The sequence below is a fragment of the Crocodylus siamensis genome, chromosome 4 (genome assembly GCF_052110815.1).
Source record: "Crocodylus siamensis isolate JL-2025a chromosome 4, ASM5211081v1, whole genome shotgun sequence".
Classification (NCBI taxonomy): Eukaryota; Metazoa; Chordata; order Crocodylia; family Crocodylidae; genus Crocodylus; species Crocodylus siamensis.
Window position 1 is genome coordinate 4,429,408 of NC_143398.1, and position 19,931 is coordinate 4,449,338.

General features: G+C 46.8%; 1 protein-coding gene across 1 annotated transcript in view; it reads left to right on the forward strand.

The window, feature by feature from the left end:
* Positions 1-19,931, forward strand: part of GDI2 (GDP dissociation inhibitor 2) — a 25,348-nt gene continuing 5,417 nt past the window's right edge. Inside the window, exons 1-7 of the mRNA XM_090041521.1 lie at positions 1-156; positions 9,067-9,174; positions 10,140-10,239; positions 11,810-11,944; positions 14,600-14,798; positions 15,286-15,417; positions 19,768-19,867. Coding sequence (XP_089897647.1) covers positions 112-156; positions 9,067-9,174; positions 10,140-10,239; positions 11,810-11,944; positions 14,600-14,798; positions 15,286-15,417; positions 19,768-19,867 — 819 coding nt within the window. The 5' untranslated portion in view covers positions 1-111. The remainder of the gene's footprint in view (positions 157-9,066; positions 9,175-10,139; positions 10,240-11,809; positions 11,945-14,599; positions 14,799-15,285; positions 15,418-19,767; positions 19,868-19,931) is intronic.

The following is a 19,931-nucleotide window of genomic DNA, read 5'->3' on the forward strand; positions in this document are numbered from 1 at the left end:
GCGGCCCCTCCCCCCTGGCGCGGTCTCTTCACGGCGGCGGCGGCGGCTCCATTTTCTCCTGCTTCTCCGGCCTCCGCCTTCCTCCCTCCTTCCCTTCCTCCCCGCGCCGCCATGAACGAGGAATACGACGTCATCGTGCTGGGCACCGGCCTCACGGTGGGTGCCGGCCCCCGCTCCCCCCGCCTCACGGGGGGCAGGGTGGGGGAGGGGCGGGGGTCCGTTTCAGCTCTTTTGTCCCCCCTGTGGGGGTGGGGGAGGGGCGAGCCCCTGCCCTTTGGGGAGGAGTGGGTGCTGGGGACTCCATAGCGTCGCGGGCGCTTTAAAGCCCTGGCTGGGAGGATCCGGCTGGGCTTCATCCCGCTTGGATGCGACCCCCCCCCCCCCCGACCCCCTTAGGACCCTAATTTTGGAGGACAGGATGTATCGTGCGCCTCCTCTTCCTGTCTCTCGTTGGAGGTATTTTTTGGGGGTGCCTGCCCCCCCGTTTGTCCGGTTTGGGGTGGGGTGGGGGGAGGGCCGGGCATTGTTCTCCTGCGGGAGCGGCGGGGCCCGAAGCGCTCAACATGGCTGGGAACGGCGGTTTCTTCCTCGAGGGTTTCGGCCGCCTCTTTCCTGCTTTTGTTTCCCCGCCGCCGGTTGGGGGACAAAGGAAGATCTGCATTTTTTGGAGGTGGGGGCCGCCCCCCTCTCCCCTGCGCCGCGGTCGCGTCCCTGCGTGTCCTGCTCCGGCCCTCGCGCTGCTGCTGCGGTTGGGGCTGGCCGGCGGCGATGCTGGCCGGCGCCTTGTGCGTGTGTGTTGATAAATATCCACCATCTGCCATTTGAGCCGTCCTGGTTTTGAGCGAGCTTTCCTCTCGCTCCCCCCCTGCTGGTGCAGGGTCCTCGTTATATCATCCGCTTCCTGGTCTGGCTGCCGGGTGCGAGGGGCTTCGCCTGTGAGACCCTCCCCCGCCGTGACATGAGCCATCTCAATTTTTTATTTTTATTTTTCCCTCTGTTTAACTAAGTGACCGAGAGAGGATCACTGCATCGTCCACGTTGTTTGCTCTTAATGGGAACAGTTAAATGATTCGGGGGCGTTGGTTTTTGCCGTGCAGGTGCAAAAGCAGAGGCAGATGCAGCTCTCGGGGTACAAGCAGTATCTTTTTATTAGGCCAGCTAAGTCATAGCAAAAAAAATTCTTTCTTTGCAAGCTTTTGCTTGCAAAACTTTTGGGGTAGAGGTGACTTATCTTTTATTAGACCAGCTACATTGTAGCCAAATACAAATTATTTGCAAAGAAAAGCTTGCAAAAGAATTTTTTTTTTTTTTTTTTTTTGCTATAATTTAGTTGGTCTAATAAAAGATATTGCCTGTACCCCAAGAGCGTTTTGTCTGCCAGTTAAATCTTCAGCATGATTTGGTTCAGTGGCTTTTAGAAACCTGCAGGCAATTCCGGTGGAAAGGAATGGGTATGCTTTTATTTAGGGGCCTTCAAATCTTATGAGCATGTCTCAAGAACTTGCAGTAAAGGTCATATCCTGCCACACAATTTGAATGTATTTTGCTTCCTCTTGCTAAACTCCTTCAAGCTTTACTCATGAGAAGTATAGGAGGACCTTTTTTTTTTTTTTTTTTTTTTGAGAAGGAAATGGTAGCATGGGTAGAAACCGGGGCTGGCATTATGTGACTTCCGGTAAAGTCACAGGTTCTACTAATTGAAGAGGGGCAATTAACTTCAAAGCTGGAACCCCCTTCATTTGACTAGTCTTTTAGTCCCATCTGAAGTAACAGATAAGAAGTTTGGAGCTTTTTATGATCAAATATGGCAGCGTTGTTCCAAATGGCCTTATTTTTTGTAGGGAGATCTCAGAGCAACAGCAGTCTCCCTGTGCCTGAAGAAGGGTGATTGCACCTGAAAGCTTGCAAAGAGCTTTGTTCCAACTACTCAGTTAGTCTAATAAAAAGGTATTGCATCTACCCAATGAACCTGGCCTGCCTGTGTCCGTAGGCCAGCTCGGCTACAACCAAATCCTTGGCTATTTGACTGGGGTTAGTGAACTCATCTACACACAATTTTTTTCCTTGAGTACTGTGTTTTCCCTGCTGCATCCCTCACTTTCCAGGCCCTGTTCAAGTGTCATGTGTCTCCCACCCACCCTGTCTTGGCTTCCAGGACCCTGTAACCTTGAGTCAGTCTAGTAGGTAGAAGGTTTCGGCATGTTTTCCTAAACTTTCCGGGATGCATGTTTTAAAGGAGAGGTAAGGAACTCTGCAGAGTTATCTCTGGGTACATGGATGGTGTGGAGTTGGAGTTTTGTTTTACTCAGCCCTTGACTCTCTTTGTAGAGACCAGACACCCAATAGGTGCATTTAACATGCGAACAAACTATCTTGTCTGAGTAAATGGGGATTTAACTTCACTTTCCACAGGCTAAAGAGAAGTGGTGCTTGATGTCCAAGTGGCAGGTGGTAGTCTGTCCTTGTCCTTCAGTTGGCCAGGTGCATTGACAAAGCTCAAGAACGGGTGTAGGCAATGAATTGTGATTGCAGTTTACAGGAAAGATGACAAGCTTTGGTTCCTGAAAATCGTGGTGGGAATGACTCTTCATAGTTGCACATAGATAGACTTAACCAATGAATCTGAAGACTTACTTAATATTGAATAGTTAAACCCTTTGTATAGGGTACTTCTTACTTTCTTTTTTTTAATTGAACTTACATCCTCAGAATCTGAGACCAGCAACATCCTCATGTCCTGAAATAAATGGTGAATTTACAGTTTGCAAAGGCATCATTTGGAAAAGAGGGAAGAGATTGACCAATGAAGTCTGAGTGGCCAAGTATTGCCAGTATCTCCCAGGAACAGAGGAGCCCAGCATTTGTGAGAGGCCCGAATCAACTTGATCTGAAAGCATTAAAGAACATTTATTTAAAAAAACAAAACCAAACCAGTGAACATTAATTTAAACTTTTTTTTTTTATTGCACAGGTGTAAACCTCTTAAGTATGGTTTCTTACTTGATTGGCTTGGTAGAAATAAGATTTTTTTTTTAAAGCAGTTGTAAATCTTATTTGAGGCTGCAACATGTTAAATGGTATAGGTCTTCTTTGCATTATCTCCGTACAAGTCTTCGCTTTTAAGTAACACTGAGTCCGATTCCTCATATTCCTATGTACCTAGAGTGGCTTCCAGACTAATTTACAATATAAATGCATCACTAATTGATGCCAGTTGTGTAGAGAAAGATGCAGGGTAAACATCTGAATCCTTCAGTCTGACTGGGCATTTTTACACATGCTTTGGGATGTGGTACCGGGTGCTTTAGTTAGTGAGCTGCACTAATTAAAAGTGGGTGCACGTCATGTGCATCGGCATCCCCCCCCCACTGAAAAAATGGTGGCAGAGCGCTCTGAACTAAAGCTCATCGAACCCGTTTTATTTCAAAGCACCGTACCACCATGTTTTTCAGTGCTGCAACACTGATGCACATGATGCAGAAAGCTGCCAGAGCGTGTCAGTTTCTGCGCTCTAGCAGACTCGATTAATCGAGTCTGCTCTGACACATTGGATTTCCAGCATGCTGAAGCAAGTCTATAGGAGCCCATTTTATAGGCAGTTGATCACTTGAGGCATTAATTACAAATGATAATAGCTAATAAGTAATAACTTGCATTTTTGTTTTTGGTCCATGTTGCCTGCATGCATCTTTCCAAATGGATGCACTCTTGCATAATCTCATCTGCTTACTGACAGGACTGGATTGCCTAAATTCAGTGACTCATAGTGCAGTTTATCCTAGTAGCTGGAGCTCTTAAAATGATGTGAATTCACTGCTTCAGCATGCAGCAAACGAGCTGTATGAACATCTATAAGTTACAGCCCTTCTCATCCCAGGTGAGAATACAACAAGCCACCCATCAGTTCACTACTTGTTACTTTTGCTCTGTCTTGTACCTCAGCTAATTTAATGATATTATTATTATTATTATTATTATTATTATTATTATTATAATTTTTTTTTTAAATCGGTATTTCCTCTTGGAAGTCAGGTGCTGGCTCCACTTCATGATGGACAGTTTTGTACACAAATAATTATTGGAGGCAACAACATAGTGGCTGAAGTTTCTAGCAGAATGGCAGCAGAGGCTTTTTCTGAACTCTGGTGTCATGCTTGGCACCACCACTGGGGAGAAGATGATGCATATACCTGTCAACTCATACTTGTTTCCTGAAATGCTTGAAGGATGTCCTGTTCAAGGGCAAACTCTCCGTTGATACTAAAGCCATTGCATGCCACCAGGGCAAGTGAATTGGGTGTCCTGGCAGGTGGAAAGCTTATCGTCTCTGAGGAGTGTCACCTCTCCATTGCTACAGGATTACTCCGACACAATTCTCTTCTTAATATTACGGTGGCAAACCCTTAAGTCACAAGCTAGACTCCCTTGGCTTCATCGCTAAGGAGTGTTTCTCTCTGACATCAGTTTTTACAGCTGCCTGAGAACCCAGCTTATTGAACAGACTTCATCTGTATTCGGTGAGGCTGCCAGTGGATGGCACAGACCTAGGTGGCTGGCCATGGGTTATTGCTACCAAAGGATGGTAACTCCTGGGCACCAGTGTCTTGCCTGGTGAAGTGCATAAAAAAGAAAGCCTTTATAACCATGCTCACTTTCTTAAGGTGTAGGATGCTCCCCTCTTCCCAACTATCTGGGTTCCTCCCCTGAAAAAACTCTGATGCCTTTTTCCTCGGTGTGTTGTAGGCCCCCCTAAGGCTAGGGACAGAAATTGCACATAAATCAGCATAAGAAAACAGTTCAAATCTGTAACACAGCAGAAATTCAGTGCACATAAACAGCTTTCAAAATGCTGCAAACCAGTTTAAGATAAACCTGGATGGATGTAGTATCAGATCTGAACTGATTTAAACTAAATCAGTTCTTTGAACTGTCTCAGATCGCCTTGTGCACTGTTGGACTGGAGTGTATAATTTTTTTTTTTTTTCCTCTTCAAAATACTTTCTCACAAGGGAAGCATGAGGGCTTCAAGCTGCTGATTTATCTGGCCCTTCCCTGTTTATCAATCAAGCTGCTCCTTTTTATTTAAAACCCAAAACAAAACAAAAAACTCCCCCTCAGTTAACACAAGGTGCAGTGTTATCAGTGAGGTCCCAGATGCAGACAACTGGACTGGTACATGGGTGTGTGATGCTTAGTCACCAGGGCTTGTTGTGAGTTGAGAGAGCTTTTAGCTAATTTGTATCTTTTAAAAGATGCAGGCCTGTCCTGTTAGCTGAGGTTGCTGTGGTTTATACTGCATGTGGGTACATGGTTGCAAACTGCATGCATTGAAACCTTCTTTTTGGAGGCCTGCAGTGTAGCAGCCATCAATATCTATGTTGCCCCATTACAGAAGTATACTACTTGCTGTACTGGATCCAGAAATAGGCTCTTCCTAGCAAAAGTCCAAGGTTAAGGGTGAAACTGGAACTTTGTGGCTTCATCCCTCAGTGTAATATCCCAAATATTCCCCTAAGTGGCCAAGGTAATCACTTAAATTGTGACAGCCTTATTTTGAGAAGATTGAAACCTTATTTCCTTCAAGCTCCTATGAAGGAAGGAAGTCAGCTGACTCAAATTTGGTTGCTAAAGTCCTTACAGCAACTTGGCACTCCAGGTTGAAACAATCTGTGGCTGGTTTTGTTTTATTTATTTTTGAAATCCTGGTCAGATTTTTCATGGATGAACTCCAGACATGGAAATTATCAATGCTTTTTACCACTATCTGGCAGATGTTTTTCAACTAAAGGCACGACTCTTGAAGAGTGGCATTGGTTCCTCATTGTTATTCTATTGCTGATGGGACCTGTCAAGTCAAACCTACATGACTGCAAAGGAGGACTCATCAGGTTTTAATTCAGTGAGCTGATTTCAAGGGTTTGAAAATGAACTACTGCTGGTTGATAGGGATCTCTTCTGAAAGTAATTAACAGAATTAATTAAGCCTCATGTTGCATACACAGCTTCTTCATTTTAACATTAAAGGCATACTCAAGTTTTCTAGCATTTCTCCCCCTCTCATCAGACTTCTCATGTAATTCTGAAATTAGAAAATGAATAAATACCTTCATAGCAGGCCTGGTAGGAGTAAAGCCTCCATACTTAAGCCACTTCTCATTCATGTAGGGTATGTATGTGACTTGCTTTGCTCTCAAAGGGAGCTGCTGACACCTCGAAAGAGGACTCTGCATCAAGTATAACTGCTAACAGCAACTGCAACAGTATGATCAGTGACCTCGTCTCTTTGGTACCAGGTCCAAAACAGCTTCTTAGATTTCATAGACATCATGGGTGGAAGGGACCTCATGAGATCAGTGGGTGTAGCCCTCCTGCCCAAGGGGCAGGAAGTTGGCTGGGGTCAGATTCTTCCCCCCCCCCCCCCCAGCAAGATAAGTAACCAAGCATTTCTTAAAGGTATCCAGGGTAGGTGCTTGTACCACTTCTGGGGGGAGTCTGTTCCAGATTCTGGGGACTCGGATGGTGAAGAAGTTTTTTTCCTAATGTCCAGTCTAAAATGGTCTTCAGCAGTTTGTGACTGTTGGACCCTGTCTTCCCTTAGGGTGTCCTGGTGAACAGATGTTCCCCCAGTTCCCAATATATACCCCTGATGTACTTATAAGTTGCTACCAAGTCCCCCCTGAGCTTTCACTACTCCAGGCTGAAGGGTCCCATGTTCCTCAGCCTCTCCTAAAGCATGTTCTCTTCGCTACTAATCTTTGGTTCATCCAGTAATTCTTAACCTTTTAAAACTCAAAGCTACCCCTCTAATTTTTTCTGAATTTGGTAGTACTCTGATTGAGAAGCACTGTAAAATCCCAGTTTGCCTACTTTTATCCCCAAGCTGTTGCCACTAGGTGGAACTGCCCTGCATGCCTCTTTCCAGGAGGTGCATGCAGGCCTGGATGGGGAAGTAGCTGTGGCAGGTGTGAGTACTCCTGCCCGCATTAGCTTTTGCTTTACAGAAGCCATGTGTGGTGGTGCCTGTGTGTGCTGCCTCCTGTTTTCAGTGTGACCTTTAAAAGGGTCTTGTGGCACTTTGGTTGAGAACCACTGGGTTAAACTCCTTCACTTGGCAGAACTGGAGAGATCCAAGAAGGCACCAGTCAGTTGAACTGGTTTTAGGACTGTCTTCTGGGCATTCAGCAACCTCCTGGTAGTAAAGACATTGGTTAACTCAGAAAAGATATGTACTACAGGAGATGTTCCCCTCTCATCTGCTGAGATTCTTACCCACAGCTGTAACCTGGGCCTCCAGGAAGTAAACCTTTGTGTCTTCAAAGGGTGGCAACACTAATCTTTGCCAGTGCTGAGTGGCAACCAGTATCAAGTCATTCATTCAAGCTCATCTAGACACCAAGTTATTCACTTCTGTTTGGGTTGTATGGAACCAGGTGGCGTTACCTCTGCTCAGTTGTGAACTGTATTTCTTTGAATGCTGGTGTCAGGGCCAGACATGGGCATAGGTGAACCAGGCAGCCGCTCGGGGCCTGGACTGAAAGGGGGGCCTGAAAATGGTGGTGGTTATTATTATTATTGTTATTATCGCCATCTCTGAAGTGGGGCCTGATACTAAAAATTTGTCTGGGGCCACCAGGAATCTAGGTACATACAGTGAAGTGGCATTTGTAATGGCTTGCTTTTGTGGTATAAGACAAGCACAGGATGGCTGTGGCACACAAAGGTAGTGTAACATGTTGTTCTGTGTGGTCTTAAGAAGGCATTTCTGGCAGTAACTAGAGGGACTGACTTGGAAGACTTGGCAAGGCTACCAGCAGCCACCTGGCATGTGTGGTACATGAAGACATTTTGCTTGCCCATGTGCCTTGGTGGACAGCAGAGTTGCATGCTCCAACAAGGATCGGGCTCCTCACAGTTCCCTTGCTGTCTGACCCTGGCATGCCAACATCCTGCAAGCCAAGGTTGCAGGTGTGTTTGGCACCCAGCCCAAAAGCATTGCTGACCCTTGACTTGGGGCATCCCACAAAGTCTATAAGAATCACTTACCCAAGATAATTCTGTTTTGTTGGCTGTATCTTTTAGAGTTTCCCTTGACAAACAGTAGGATAGTAAGTAGTTAGTTTGAAGAGCCAAATGAAGGAGTGCTTAAGAGCCTTATTCCCTTGAGCCCTTCAAGGCTAGGGTCGCCTTCTTAGATCTAGCCTTACTGGCAATCTGCAGAAGATGGACCTCCTTCAGCTAGTAATTTGTGGTCCCAGAGGTAGGAAGCTTTTCTGGTTTACCCAGCTCTTTGTGTTAAACTCTCCTAAACCTAGTGGAAAGTCAGAGTGGTTGCCTGGCTTCAGCATGTATCCAGGGTTTTTTTGATACACAAGCTTGTGGCTAAACTAGCACTTCCTTTTTTTGACCAAAGTCAAACTATCGTCAGCAGTTCTGGTGACCCCTGCCCCATCCATGTCGGTACAACATACCAATCCTACTGGAGGCACATGCACCATTCTCCTCAGGGCTGTGAAAGTTTCTTTTTCAGAGTGGGAATGAGTCTTCAGTGCCCAACACTGTTTCAAAAAATTGTTCCACATCTGTGGCTTCAAAAGCAGAAATTCCAGAGACTAATTTTAATTTGACTTTGAATTTTTTTTGTTCACTTCCTGCTGTGTGTCAGGTGTCCTCCATCACTTCTCAGAATCACTTCAGCAATTGCATCATTAAGATGGTGATAATGTATCCTAAAACCAAAAATGCATGCCTGCAATAATAGGCTTCTTCAACTTTGACAGGTATCCAATCCTGCTTTTGCTGTCTGCGGCCTGTGTTCCCTGAAAGCGGCCTTGGTTCTCTTCCTGCTCAGGTCTGAGACTTAGAACTTGTGAAATGTGACTGGCATGCTGCCAATATGCTCCTTCAATCTGCTTAAGTGCCAGAGTTTGGTCCTCTGGCTTTAGTGCAAGCCCTGGTGACTTTGCAGTGTTTCCTTCCTGGAATCTAGGAACAGGGCAGCTCTGCTGTATAGCTGACACAGGGCTTCCCCTGCATTTATTTAAATAAAATGTCTCTCTTTGTGCACAGGAATGTATCCTCTCTGGTATTATGTCCGTGAATGGAAAGAAGGTCCTTCATATGGATCGCAACTCTTACTATGGAGGTGAAAGTGCATCCATTACACCACTGGAGGATGTAAGTACTGAAGACTGATACTTGATCCTTTATACCTATCTGATTGCTCCCTAACTACATGTCTCAAACTCTTCCAGTCATACAATTGGCATTCCTCTTCAGTACCATGGTACCGGGGATGACAAAAATAAAACTATCAACATCTTTATCCTTTCCAATCTTTGGTCTATCATCTGATATGACTAAATAGTAGCTGTGCTGTTATCTAAATGCTTGATGAGATTGGAGAAACAACAACTAGTTATCTACTTAAAGTTGAATTTTTTCCCCCTCCTTCAGTCTCACAAAGGTAATTTAGCCAAATGTCTGTACTGCTGTATGGCTTTCTCAGGGAATGTTGTCCTGAAAATGGAGTAGGCGTCTGACTGAAACAAACTCAGTGCTTTTACTTGTAATGCATTTTGGTCTTTCTAAGCTTTGCAGACTAGAGTGGGCACTTGTTCAGTTCACTTAACCACAGGATTACAAAATTCTCTGAAGATCCTACTCCAGAAGCTGAAGTTGCTGTAAATAATCAATTAAATGGTCTCTAGACAATCTGATCAAGAGTCTGCTTTGCAAGGCAAGGGAGTATTTACTTGCCTGGAAACTTGATTTTAAAGCCTCAAATGCAGAGATCTGCTCAGCGAGGCAGCAGAGTTGATCAGATTACTCTTTGCTGTGCTGTACAAAAGCAGTTTTGGTTCAGCGGGTCATAATCCTGATAAGCCCATCTCCAATTCCAGGGCTCTACATTGAAGGAAAACAACTCTTCATGAGTACGAGCAGCCTGCTTGCTGCTGGACCTGCAGTAGTACTAGATGTGATTTGCGCATGGCATTGTTCATTAGTTGGGTTTCCAAACTAAATATCTTGCATGTGCGAGTCAGTAACTTGTTGTCTGGGAAGACTGGGGTGGTCAGATTTCCTTGCAAACTGATAATATAGCAAAGAAAGTAATACTTTGTCTTTGTTTTCACCCAAAGCTTTATAAAAGGTTTAATCTACCAGGGTCTCCTCCAGAGTCAATGGGACGAGGGAGAGACTGGAACGTGGACCTGATTCCCAAATTCCTTATGGCTAATGGTAGGTAACTTGCATCTCCTTGAGGCTATTTCTGACTAAAGACAGGGTCCCAACTTCAGTATTTCTTTCTTTGTATTGGTTCTGAGGAGCTGTCTTGAAGGTCTCTTCCAGGGCTGCTTGAAGTAGTTATTCAGATGAGTCAAAAAATATTTGTTCTCCCACTGGGTCTGCCCTCCTTTGGGTAGGTGCCATAACTCACTGTCCTAGCTGAGACAGATGTTTACAAGCAAACAGTCTCAAATGTTGGGGCCCATGTCTTGGAGAAGCAGAGCATGTTACAGAAGAACCTTAAAAAATCAGCTATACAACCTTTCTAAAGGCAGGGTCTCTAATGGTAGAAGCGCATTTATTCTAAACTGGATTTTGCAGTCTACTTACACTTGTGCTGAACTTGAATAGGATAGCAAATGGGGTTAGAGGCCAGTTGCTTGCAGATATCTTCACCTCACCCATTCCTTAGTGACTCTTCTAGTCACTGGCCACATTGCTAGTTCCAGTCAACTTGCCATTAAGCACTGCAGCTACCATTTAGCAGAAAAAGTGGCTGGTCAGCAGTTAACTTGTCCTCTGGTTTTCCCAGTTCCTAGGGCAGCTTTAAAACATTGCCAAATGTCTGTTATTACTGCTACCAGAAACATTGTTCATGAAACCTATGTGAGACACTTTATTCTTGTTTGTGTTCCCTGGTTGGCAATACTGTGTACTGGCAAGATGGACAACCTGGTTTGGCAACCATCAACCCTTCTGGATTATGGTGTATGCATGAGAAGTCACTTAAACCTTGAACATGTATGCCTAGGCAGGAGTGTGGAGGATGCCCAGATCTTCCTTCCCACCCTGTAGTCCACCGAGACAGAATCCAAAGGCCAGACCTGAGTCCAGATGTTTGGTGCCTCCATGGCTGTAACTGTATAAGCATATGTGAATTAAACCCAGGTCTCCGGTGTGGCAGGCGGGGATTCTACCAATACTGTGGGTTGGGCATGAGTCATAACACATTAAGCCCTGCCTACCAAACTTTGCGTTCAGGTAGCTCGCCCACAGACTGATAAAGAAGCTACATCCTTAGTTCAGTTGTTTCTGAACTAACTAACATGAATTTCTGGGTGACAGTAGGAGTGAAGACCAGTCTTGCCTAAAGTAGCTGCCTTGCTTGTAAACTTTGTCTGGATATTTGACTGTTAATTTTTATAGCGCGCAGCACTGTCCCTTTGTTTCCTGCCACTGCAATTCCAGTCTTGTCAGATCTCGATTTGACAGGTATTAGACAAGTAAAAAATGTCACTAGCAGCATCACAAAAGTGAGGACACTAGGAACTCTACCTACATATTAGCAGTGCTTGAAGTAGCAGAAAGGGAACTTCTGCAGTCTTCTGCACACTGGTTAAGATGGGTGTCCACACTTCCAGCTCTCTGACCCTGCCTTGTCTTGAGTGTATGGGGAGATACTGTGGCAGAGCAGCGTTATGAGCATTTTGGGAGTTGTTCTGAAGCTGGAGGAGAAGAATAATCCTCTTCACAGAGGGCTTGTCACCCAGATAAAGATCTGCTGTTCGTTTCTTGTTTGCAGGTCAGCTGGTAAAGATGTTACTTTACACAGAAGTCACTCGTTACCTAGACTTCAAAGTGATTGAAGGAAGCTTTGTCTACAAGGGTGGCAAAATCTACAAGGTTCCTTCCACTGAGGCAGAAGCCTTGGCATCCAGTAAGCAGCATCTCTTTTTTTTCCTTGGATATTGTTTTCCTTCTGGGGCCACAGTTGTAAGCTTACAGCTCTTTGGGTATTGTCATTGGGTTGTATTGGCAGTATTGAAAATCTCCCAGATGAACTGGGAATGCATGCACACTAACAGTGTGGATAACCAAGTTTTGTGTAATGTGCATCATTGAACTACTCCTAATGGTGTTGCCACATCCCCTTCCAGCAATACATTCTGCTCCAAGTACAGGGTTTGCGTCTTCAGTTGCTCTTGCTTCTTTACAAGTATGATACTAGATTAGCTTAGATTTGGCATCTAAGGCTGATTCCAAGCCAATCATTCTCTACGCTAAGGGTTGGCAACCTTTTAAAGTGTTGAGCCAGGGACTTGTAGTTGGTGACCTGGCTGCTGCCACCTCCCTTGTGGGGAGAAGGTGGCTGCTGATCTCGGGGTGGAGAGGTGTGGAGGAAGAGAACTTATCTCCAGTAAGCAGTGTACTGGGGAGACAAGGTACCTGTAGTAAGCAGCACTTGCAGGTGGGGTAGGAGCGAGCAAGGAGGGCTGTAGCGGGGATCAGCAGCACTGTGCTGGGCAGAAAAGGGGGTGTGCTGCTTGCAGCTGATTCCCATGTTGCAGACCAGATCCAGGCGCTTTGCCCGAGCTGCATTCAGCCCACATTGGTTATTAACCCTGCTGTCCTGCATTTCAGGCCTGAACTGAAACAATTTAGAGGGCAGATGATCTTGAGCGATTCTTAACAAGCCTAGCTTGGTACAGCTGGCTTGTCTGCAATTTGGACTCTTCTGCTTTAAATGTCCCTTATTTATTAAAATGAAGATGCTTCCTGTCTTGATGTTGCAGCGTAGTCTTATACGCATGGAAGTGTTGCAGAAACTGCATTTTCACAGCTGCAGCACAAAGTAGGAGCTAGTTTGCAAACTAAACAGCTTTGTGTGCAGAAAGTATGCTGATGACTACTCCCCCTGGATTTTGATTGTTAAAAGAGCCTAATGAAAACTGAAAGTGCTCTTTTTTTCTCCAAATGCTAAAGATAGTGTCTCAGTCCTGTACAGGGTGGGCACACCTTGCACATGTGTTAATGTGCTGTAATTATGGCATATTAAGTTTAGTACCTGTAATGAGTACTAACTTGTAACTGGTGCTGTTGTGCAGTAGCACCAGTGCATGTGTTTTAAGTGACACTATTAGTCTGCTGCACATTAGTCACATGCATTAGTGTGCCTTTTGCCATTAATCTGCACGAGATGCTAAAAGTGCAGTAGATGTGCCCAGTGAGTCCACAGTCTCTTCAGATACTGAGAGCCACATAAAGCCCTTTTTGCAGCTTTCTAGTTTATTTGTGTGCGTATAGGCATGTGGGGAATACAGAGGGGACGGACCTGTGTGTCAGTGGATCCATTACTTTCTAATATTAGAGTAGATACAAGACAAAATTGTTTTTGTCTCCACTGAATCACTGGTCCTTAGAGTTGTTTTAACTGGGCTTCAGTAACGACCAAGGGAGTTCAACAAGGTCGCATCCAGTTTTTGGGTTCTGGACTCTGTCCAGTGCTCTGGGATGGAAATGATAACACTGAACCTCTTGCAGCATAGCTGCTTGTAAGCCCAAATACCTAAATTGGGAAGAGTTACTCAGCAAGATTCTTGTTTATGGGTTTTTTATGTCCATGTCAAACACTTGTACAGGGAAGTGTTGCCAGATGGGCAGCATGCCCTAAGAGTTGGTCAGAGACTGAATCTTTCTTCTCCTTGCAGTTGCAATGTGATAACTGCTCCAGTTACTTGGAGCAATGCTGAATAGCCATCTCTGGAAAGTGTGGAGCCTGGAGTAGTCCAGTTTCTTATTCCTTGAGCCATTGAAGAGTTTCCAAGAGTAGCCTGAAGAGTCTGCTTAAATTTAGCAAACTGCCCAAGTGCCTCTGCTGCCTACTACCTGTTTTCATGGTGCTGTCTGAGTGACCTAGTTTTGCCTCTATCCTGTTCATAGAAGGACCAGTATTCCCATCTTCTTTTTCAGACTGAAGCTGAAGGCAATGAAGACAGTTACTAAGTCATGGGAAGGATTTAAAAGGCTATGGAGGGACTAGAGAAGTAGGCTTGCTTTTATTTCACAGCACACTGGAGGGGGTAGGAGCCAAAGCTGCTTAACTGATGGAAGGTGATTGGGCTCTTACTTAGTTTAAGGCTGAGCCAAAAAAGCTTACAGGTCCAGGATAGTACTCTCCCCTCGAATGGCAGCTGGGAGTAGTGAGGTTATCTGTGAGCTGTAGGAGTAGCTCTCTGTACTACTGCTGAGTGTCTAGCACATCTGCTGAGTCCTGTTCTAATATTGAAAGCTACTCTGCACTTCCCTAATAAGCAGACTAGCTCTCCAGCTAATCTGGAGCTTTGAGTCCTTTAGCACAAGCAGCACAATCTTTTAATTTGGGGCTAACTTGGACAGATTTTAAACTTTGGGACACACTGAAGGGTGTTTAGTCCTTGCCAGTGCGCCTGCTGTAATACTTTGTGGACTGGCAGATGCCATAGCTTTACAAGTCGAGCCTTTTTCTGACTTGAAACTGCTTTCTGGTCTCTCTTCGGACTCCTTGATCTGTAGCAAAGATCTCTGATCTGACAATGCTTCTCGTTCCTTGTAGGTTTGATGGGCTTGTTTGAGAAACGCCGTTTCAGGAAATTTCTAGTGTACGTTGCTAACTTTGATGAAAACGATGCCCGAACATTTGAAGGTGTCGACCCCAAGAAGACAACTATGCGAGATGTGTATAAGAAGTTTGACCTAGGCCAGGATGTCATAGACTTCACAGGTCATGCTCTTGCACTGTACAGAACCGATGAGTAAGTGTGTGTTTTCATTGGCTACCAACACCACTTGGGATTGGGTGCTGCTTCTGTGCCCTGCGAGTTAGGGAGACCCTCCTTGAAGGGTATGGGGTCTTCATCAGCCACAGATGCACGGAGCTTACCTTCAGGGAAGGGGCATTTATGAACGTTTGGAACGATGGATTTTTAAGTGCTGGGTCCTTAGTGCTGGTGGGATGTTTCTGCTTCTGATAGACTAGTAGTTTGGGTTAAACATCCTTCAAGGGTTACGTGAAGGCTTAAATGAGCAGTCTAGCAAAACCTAAAGTGTTTTGTTTCCCTCCTTCTGCTCTCCTCAGTGGGGAAGTGTGCTTCAGGAGTGGCAGCTTAAGAAGAGGGGAAAGGCAGCTCCATCAGAGGCAGCCTAACTCTTAAAGCACACTCTAATACGTATCTGTCTTGGGTCTGGTGAAACAAGTGCTGTCTGCTGAGATCTTGACTTTCTTCCCCCTGCTCTTTCCAGCTACTTAGATCAACCATGCCACGAAACTATCAACAGGATTAAACTGTACAGTGAATCTCTGGCTAGATATGGTAAAAGCCCTTACCTGTATCCCTTGTATGGCCTTGGAGAACTGCCCCAGGGATTTGCAAGGTGAGAATTTTTTAGCTGCGAGTTGCAGCTTGTTGGGCAAAATCTTGGATGCTGGGCCTGGGCATGTGCTTAATCTGTTGCATGGCATTTCTTAACTTCCTTTATTTCTCTGAGAATTCCCCTTGTGGAGTGGGGTGTTTAGGGAAGGGGGGGGAGGCGGTACAGGAAGGGGGACTTTTGAGCCCTTTGCAGGCCTGAATGAGGAGTGTTCAGGGGCACTACATCCCTCTTTTGGGGAGAGAGGCGTTTGGGGGCGTGGATTAGATTCCTCTTTGGCCCTGAGCCAGCTCAATGGACTTGAGAGGAAGTGGTGTTATGTGCTTAACTTGCTGTCTGAGAGGCAGCCAAGCCCTCTACAACATTAGTTCAGTATTGGAAAAGACCTGCTTGGTTACAGACTGCTTTAGCATCAGGCTTGCTGACACTTGCCTTAATTCACCAGTTTGTAGGGCTTTTGATGCACTGTCATGGGGCATCAAACACTCCCTTGCACCGTGGGCCAGGCCTAGACTGCACTGGGCTCTGACAGAGGCTGATGGCCAAGGAAGTGGGGGCCACAGTAGTGGTGCTGGGCAAAATGGCTGTAGGATGATGGGGACTATATCCCTTGCTTGTCCTCCTGCCAGTGTTCACTGTAGCCCAAGGGCCCCGAATTCAGGCCACTTCCCCAAACTACTGTTGGCTAGGTAATGTAGCTCTGTAAACTAGATCGGCCAGCAGGCCATGCGTTTAACGCTCTTGCGCTACAGGAGTTGGCTTCCTGCATTATTCATGCCAGAGACGATTTCAAAATTGGCATAACTACATCAAATTAAAGCCTTGTAGAATTGAGGAGCTTCAGCAAATAGTGCCATGGCCAGGGTTTCTCTTGCTGTCGGTGTTCACCTGGAAGCAGTCCAGGTTTCTCACAAGTGAGATCCCGGTTCCTGGGGAAGCCTACAGGCTGGCTTGCACTACCTGCTCTCTCCCACTGCCAGCAATGGGAATTGGGAGAAGCAGGGTTGAATCTGGGAGTAGTATTTCCAGCAACCCTAAACAGTTTCCTACGTGCTGCACTTCGTAGCTTGCGGCCTGCAGTCTACTTGTAGCTTGGCTATCCAGACACTTTGAACTGGTGCTTTCTGCTCAAAGTTGATGTGATCGTGGCTTGGGAGAAAACCAGCCTTTAAATAGGAAATGAGAGCACAGTTGAACAGTCTGTCTTGGAAACGGTTAACATGGTTGGGCTCTTACTTAGGTACCTAAGCTTTGGGAATTCCCTTGTGGTAGGTTTTAAAAAAAAAACAAACAAACAAACCCTGCAGATGCATAGGTCGGTGTGTAGTAATCCAACAACTCCACTAAACGCAAGCAGTTGTTACAATGAGGTTTAACAGTTCAGCAAAAAGCTGCAGCTGCTCTTAAAAGAATGAGGCAAACTTTTTGGAGTAAAATTTGCCTATTTGTGCTACTGAACTTAGCCAGGGGCACCAAAGCAAGTAAAACTGCCCCAGATCCTTGAATGGCACAAATGAAATGCTTGATTTCATATCATAGAATCACAGAAGTCGGGTCGGAAGGGACCTTGTAGATCTTCAAGCCTGACGCCCCCGCCTGGGGGGGAGGAAAAAGACTGGACTCAGATCTGAGTCCAGCCAGGTAGTCATCAAGCCTCTTCTTAAAGATTCCCCAGGGTAGGAGCCAGCACCACTTCCCTTGGAAGCTGGTTCCAGCTCCTAGCCACCTTGACTGTGAAGTAGTTCTTGCGGATGTCTAATCTAAACCTACTCTCCAGTAATTTGTGTCCACTGTTCCTTGTCATACCAGGGGGCACTAGGGGAAACAGTGTCTCCCCTAAACCCTTCTGGTCCCCCCCTAGTGAGTTTTTATAGACTGTCACCAGGTCCCCCCTCAGCCTTCTCTTGCGAAGGCTGAACAGGTTTAGGTCCCGCAGTGTTTCAATGTAGGGTCTGCCCTGTAATCCCCAGATCATGCGGGTGGCTTCTTCTGGACCCTTTCAATGTTGTCCACATCCCTCCTGAAGTGGGGCGCACAGAACTGGACGCAGTACTCCAGCTGCGGCCTGACCAGTGCCGCATAGAGGGGGAGGATCACCTCCCTGGCTCTACTTGAGATGCACCTGTGGATGCACGACAAGGTGCGGTTAGCCCTGCCAACCGTGACCTTGCATTATCGGCCCATGTTCATCTTGGAGTCAGTAATGACTCCAAGATCCCTTTCTGCCTCCGTGCTCTCATGAAGGGAGTTTCCCATTCTGTAAGTGTGCTGCTGGTTATTACTGCCTAAGTGCAGTACCCTGCACTTGTCGGTATTGAAACGCATCTTGTTTATGTCAGCCCACCCCTGTAACCTATCCAGGTCTTGTTGCAGTCTTTCCCTCCCTGCTAGCGGGCTCACCTCACCCCAAATTTTGGTATCATCAGCGAATTTAAATAGGTTGCATTTCGCCCCGTCGTCCAAATCGCTGATGAAGAAATTGAACAGCACAGGCCCCAGGACCGAGCCCTGGGGGACTCCGCTGCCCACTTCCCCCCAGGTTGAATATGACCCATCCACCACCACCCTCTGAGTACGACCCTTCAGCCAATCTGCAATCCATCTGACTGTGTAGGCATCAGTGCCACAGCTGCCGAATTTTTTTAATGAGGATGGGGTGGGAGATGGTGTCAAAGGCCTTGCTGAAGTCCAGAAAGACTACATCCACGGCGACACCTGCATCCATTGCCTTTGTGACCTGATCATAAAAGGCAATCAGGTCGGTCTGACATGACCTGCCCCTAATGAAACCGTGCTGGTTGCCCTTGAGCATCATCCCTGAAGCCAGTCCATCACAGATGTGCTCCTCGAGGATCTTCTCAAAGAGTTTTCCCAAGGATAGAGGTAAGACTGCCGGGCCTATAGTTGCCTGGGTCCTCCCTCTTCCCTTTTTTTGAAGATGGGGACCACATTAGCTATCTTCCAGTCATCTGGCACCTGGCCCGAGCACCATGAGTGCTCGTAAAGCCGTGCCAAGGGCCCTGCAATAACCCCAGCTAGCTCCCTCAGCACCCTGGGGTGGAGAGCATCTGGACCCGCTGACTTGAACACGTCCAGCCCCTCCAGAAGCTCTCTAACCCGGTCCTCCCCAACCCAAGGTCTGGAGGTGTTCCCCTCGAGTCCTTCTGGCATCCCAGTGGGGAAGTCCTGGTCCCTGCACAAGAAAAGGGACATGAAGAATTGGTTAAAGAGGTCTGCTTTCTCCTCTGGTGCAGCCACCAGATTGCCCAGCGTATCTGGCAGGGGCCCCACATTACCCGGTGCCGCCTTCATCCTCCCTATGTATTGAAAAAGGACTTTTTATTATCCTTGATCTTAGACCTAGGACTAGCATCCATGTCTGCCTTAGCTTTCCTGACAGCCCCCCTGCAGGCCTGAGCAGAGGCGGTAGCACCCCCTTTCCACCGGGTGTACGCCGCCTTTTTGGCGATCAGGCATTCCTGGACGCCCTTGGTGAGCCAGGGGGGCTTCCGGACACTCCTGCCCCCTTGCTTCGTGTTGGGACTGACTCCTCCTGGGCCCTGAGTATCGTTTCCTTAAGGAATGACCACTCGTCCTGGACACTGAGTTCCCCTGCCCTCAAGGACCCCAGCGCCTCACCCACTAGTCTCCTCAACGTGTTGAAGTTGGCCCTCCTAAAATCTAGGGCTACCGCCTTGCTGCAGGCCCTTGACACCCTGCGCTGGACGGTGAATTCCAGCAAGCGATGATCACTATCGCCCAGGTGGTCGAGGACCCGGAGGCCCCTGACCAGGTCATCGCCTGTGGCCAGGACCAGGTCCAACAGGGCGTTTCCTCTGGTGGGACCGTGCACCTCCTGGATTAAGTGGAGGTCCTGTATCTCGGCCAGGAGCCTCCTGAGACAGTCCGTCCTGGCTGACTGTTCCTCCCAGCAGATGTCTGGGTAATTAAAATCACCCATGACAACTACATCCCTTGCCCTAAGTGCCTCTGCAAGTTGGCCTGAAAATTCCTGGTCCAGCTCCTCCCCTTGGTTGGGGGGGTGGGGGTCTGTAGTAGACCCCCATCGTCAAATCACTCGCCCCACGGTCCCCTTGAATCTTAACCCAGAGCACATTTCAGATGGAAGTGTCATGGAAATCCAGGCCTGAGGGCAAGGCCATATCTTGTTACTGCAGCATGCTTTCAGGCTTTCAGGCCAGCTCCTTTTCAAGACCACAGAGTTGTGTTGCGAAGAGCTTAATCAGTACAAGGGGGGTGGGGAATCTCTTGAAGCAGAGTAAGTGAACAAGTAGCTGGGATGGCTGTCCAAATGTGTGGAGCCTTGTGCTAATGTGGCATTACTCCTTGTAGGCTAAGCGCTATTTATGGAGGCACCTACATGCTGAACAAGCCAATTGAAGAGATCGTGATAGAAAATGGCAAAGTGGTTGGTGTGAAATCTGAAGGGGAGGTACGGTAACTTTTGTGACTGTCTCTGAACTGCTTGCTGTCAGGACCCTGTGTGTGCTGTCTCT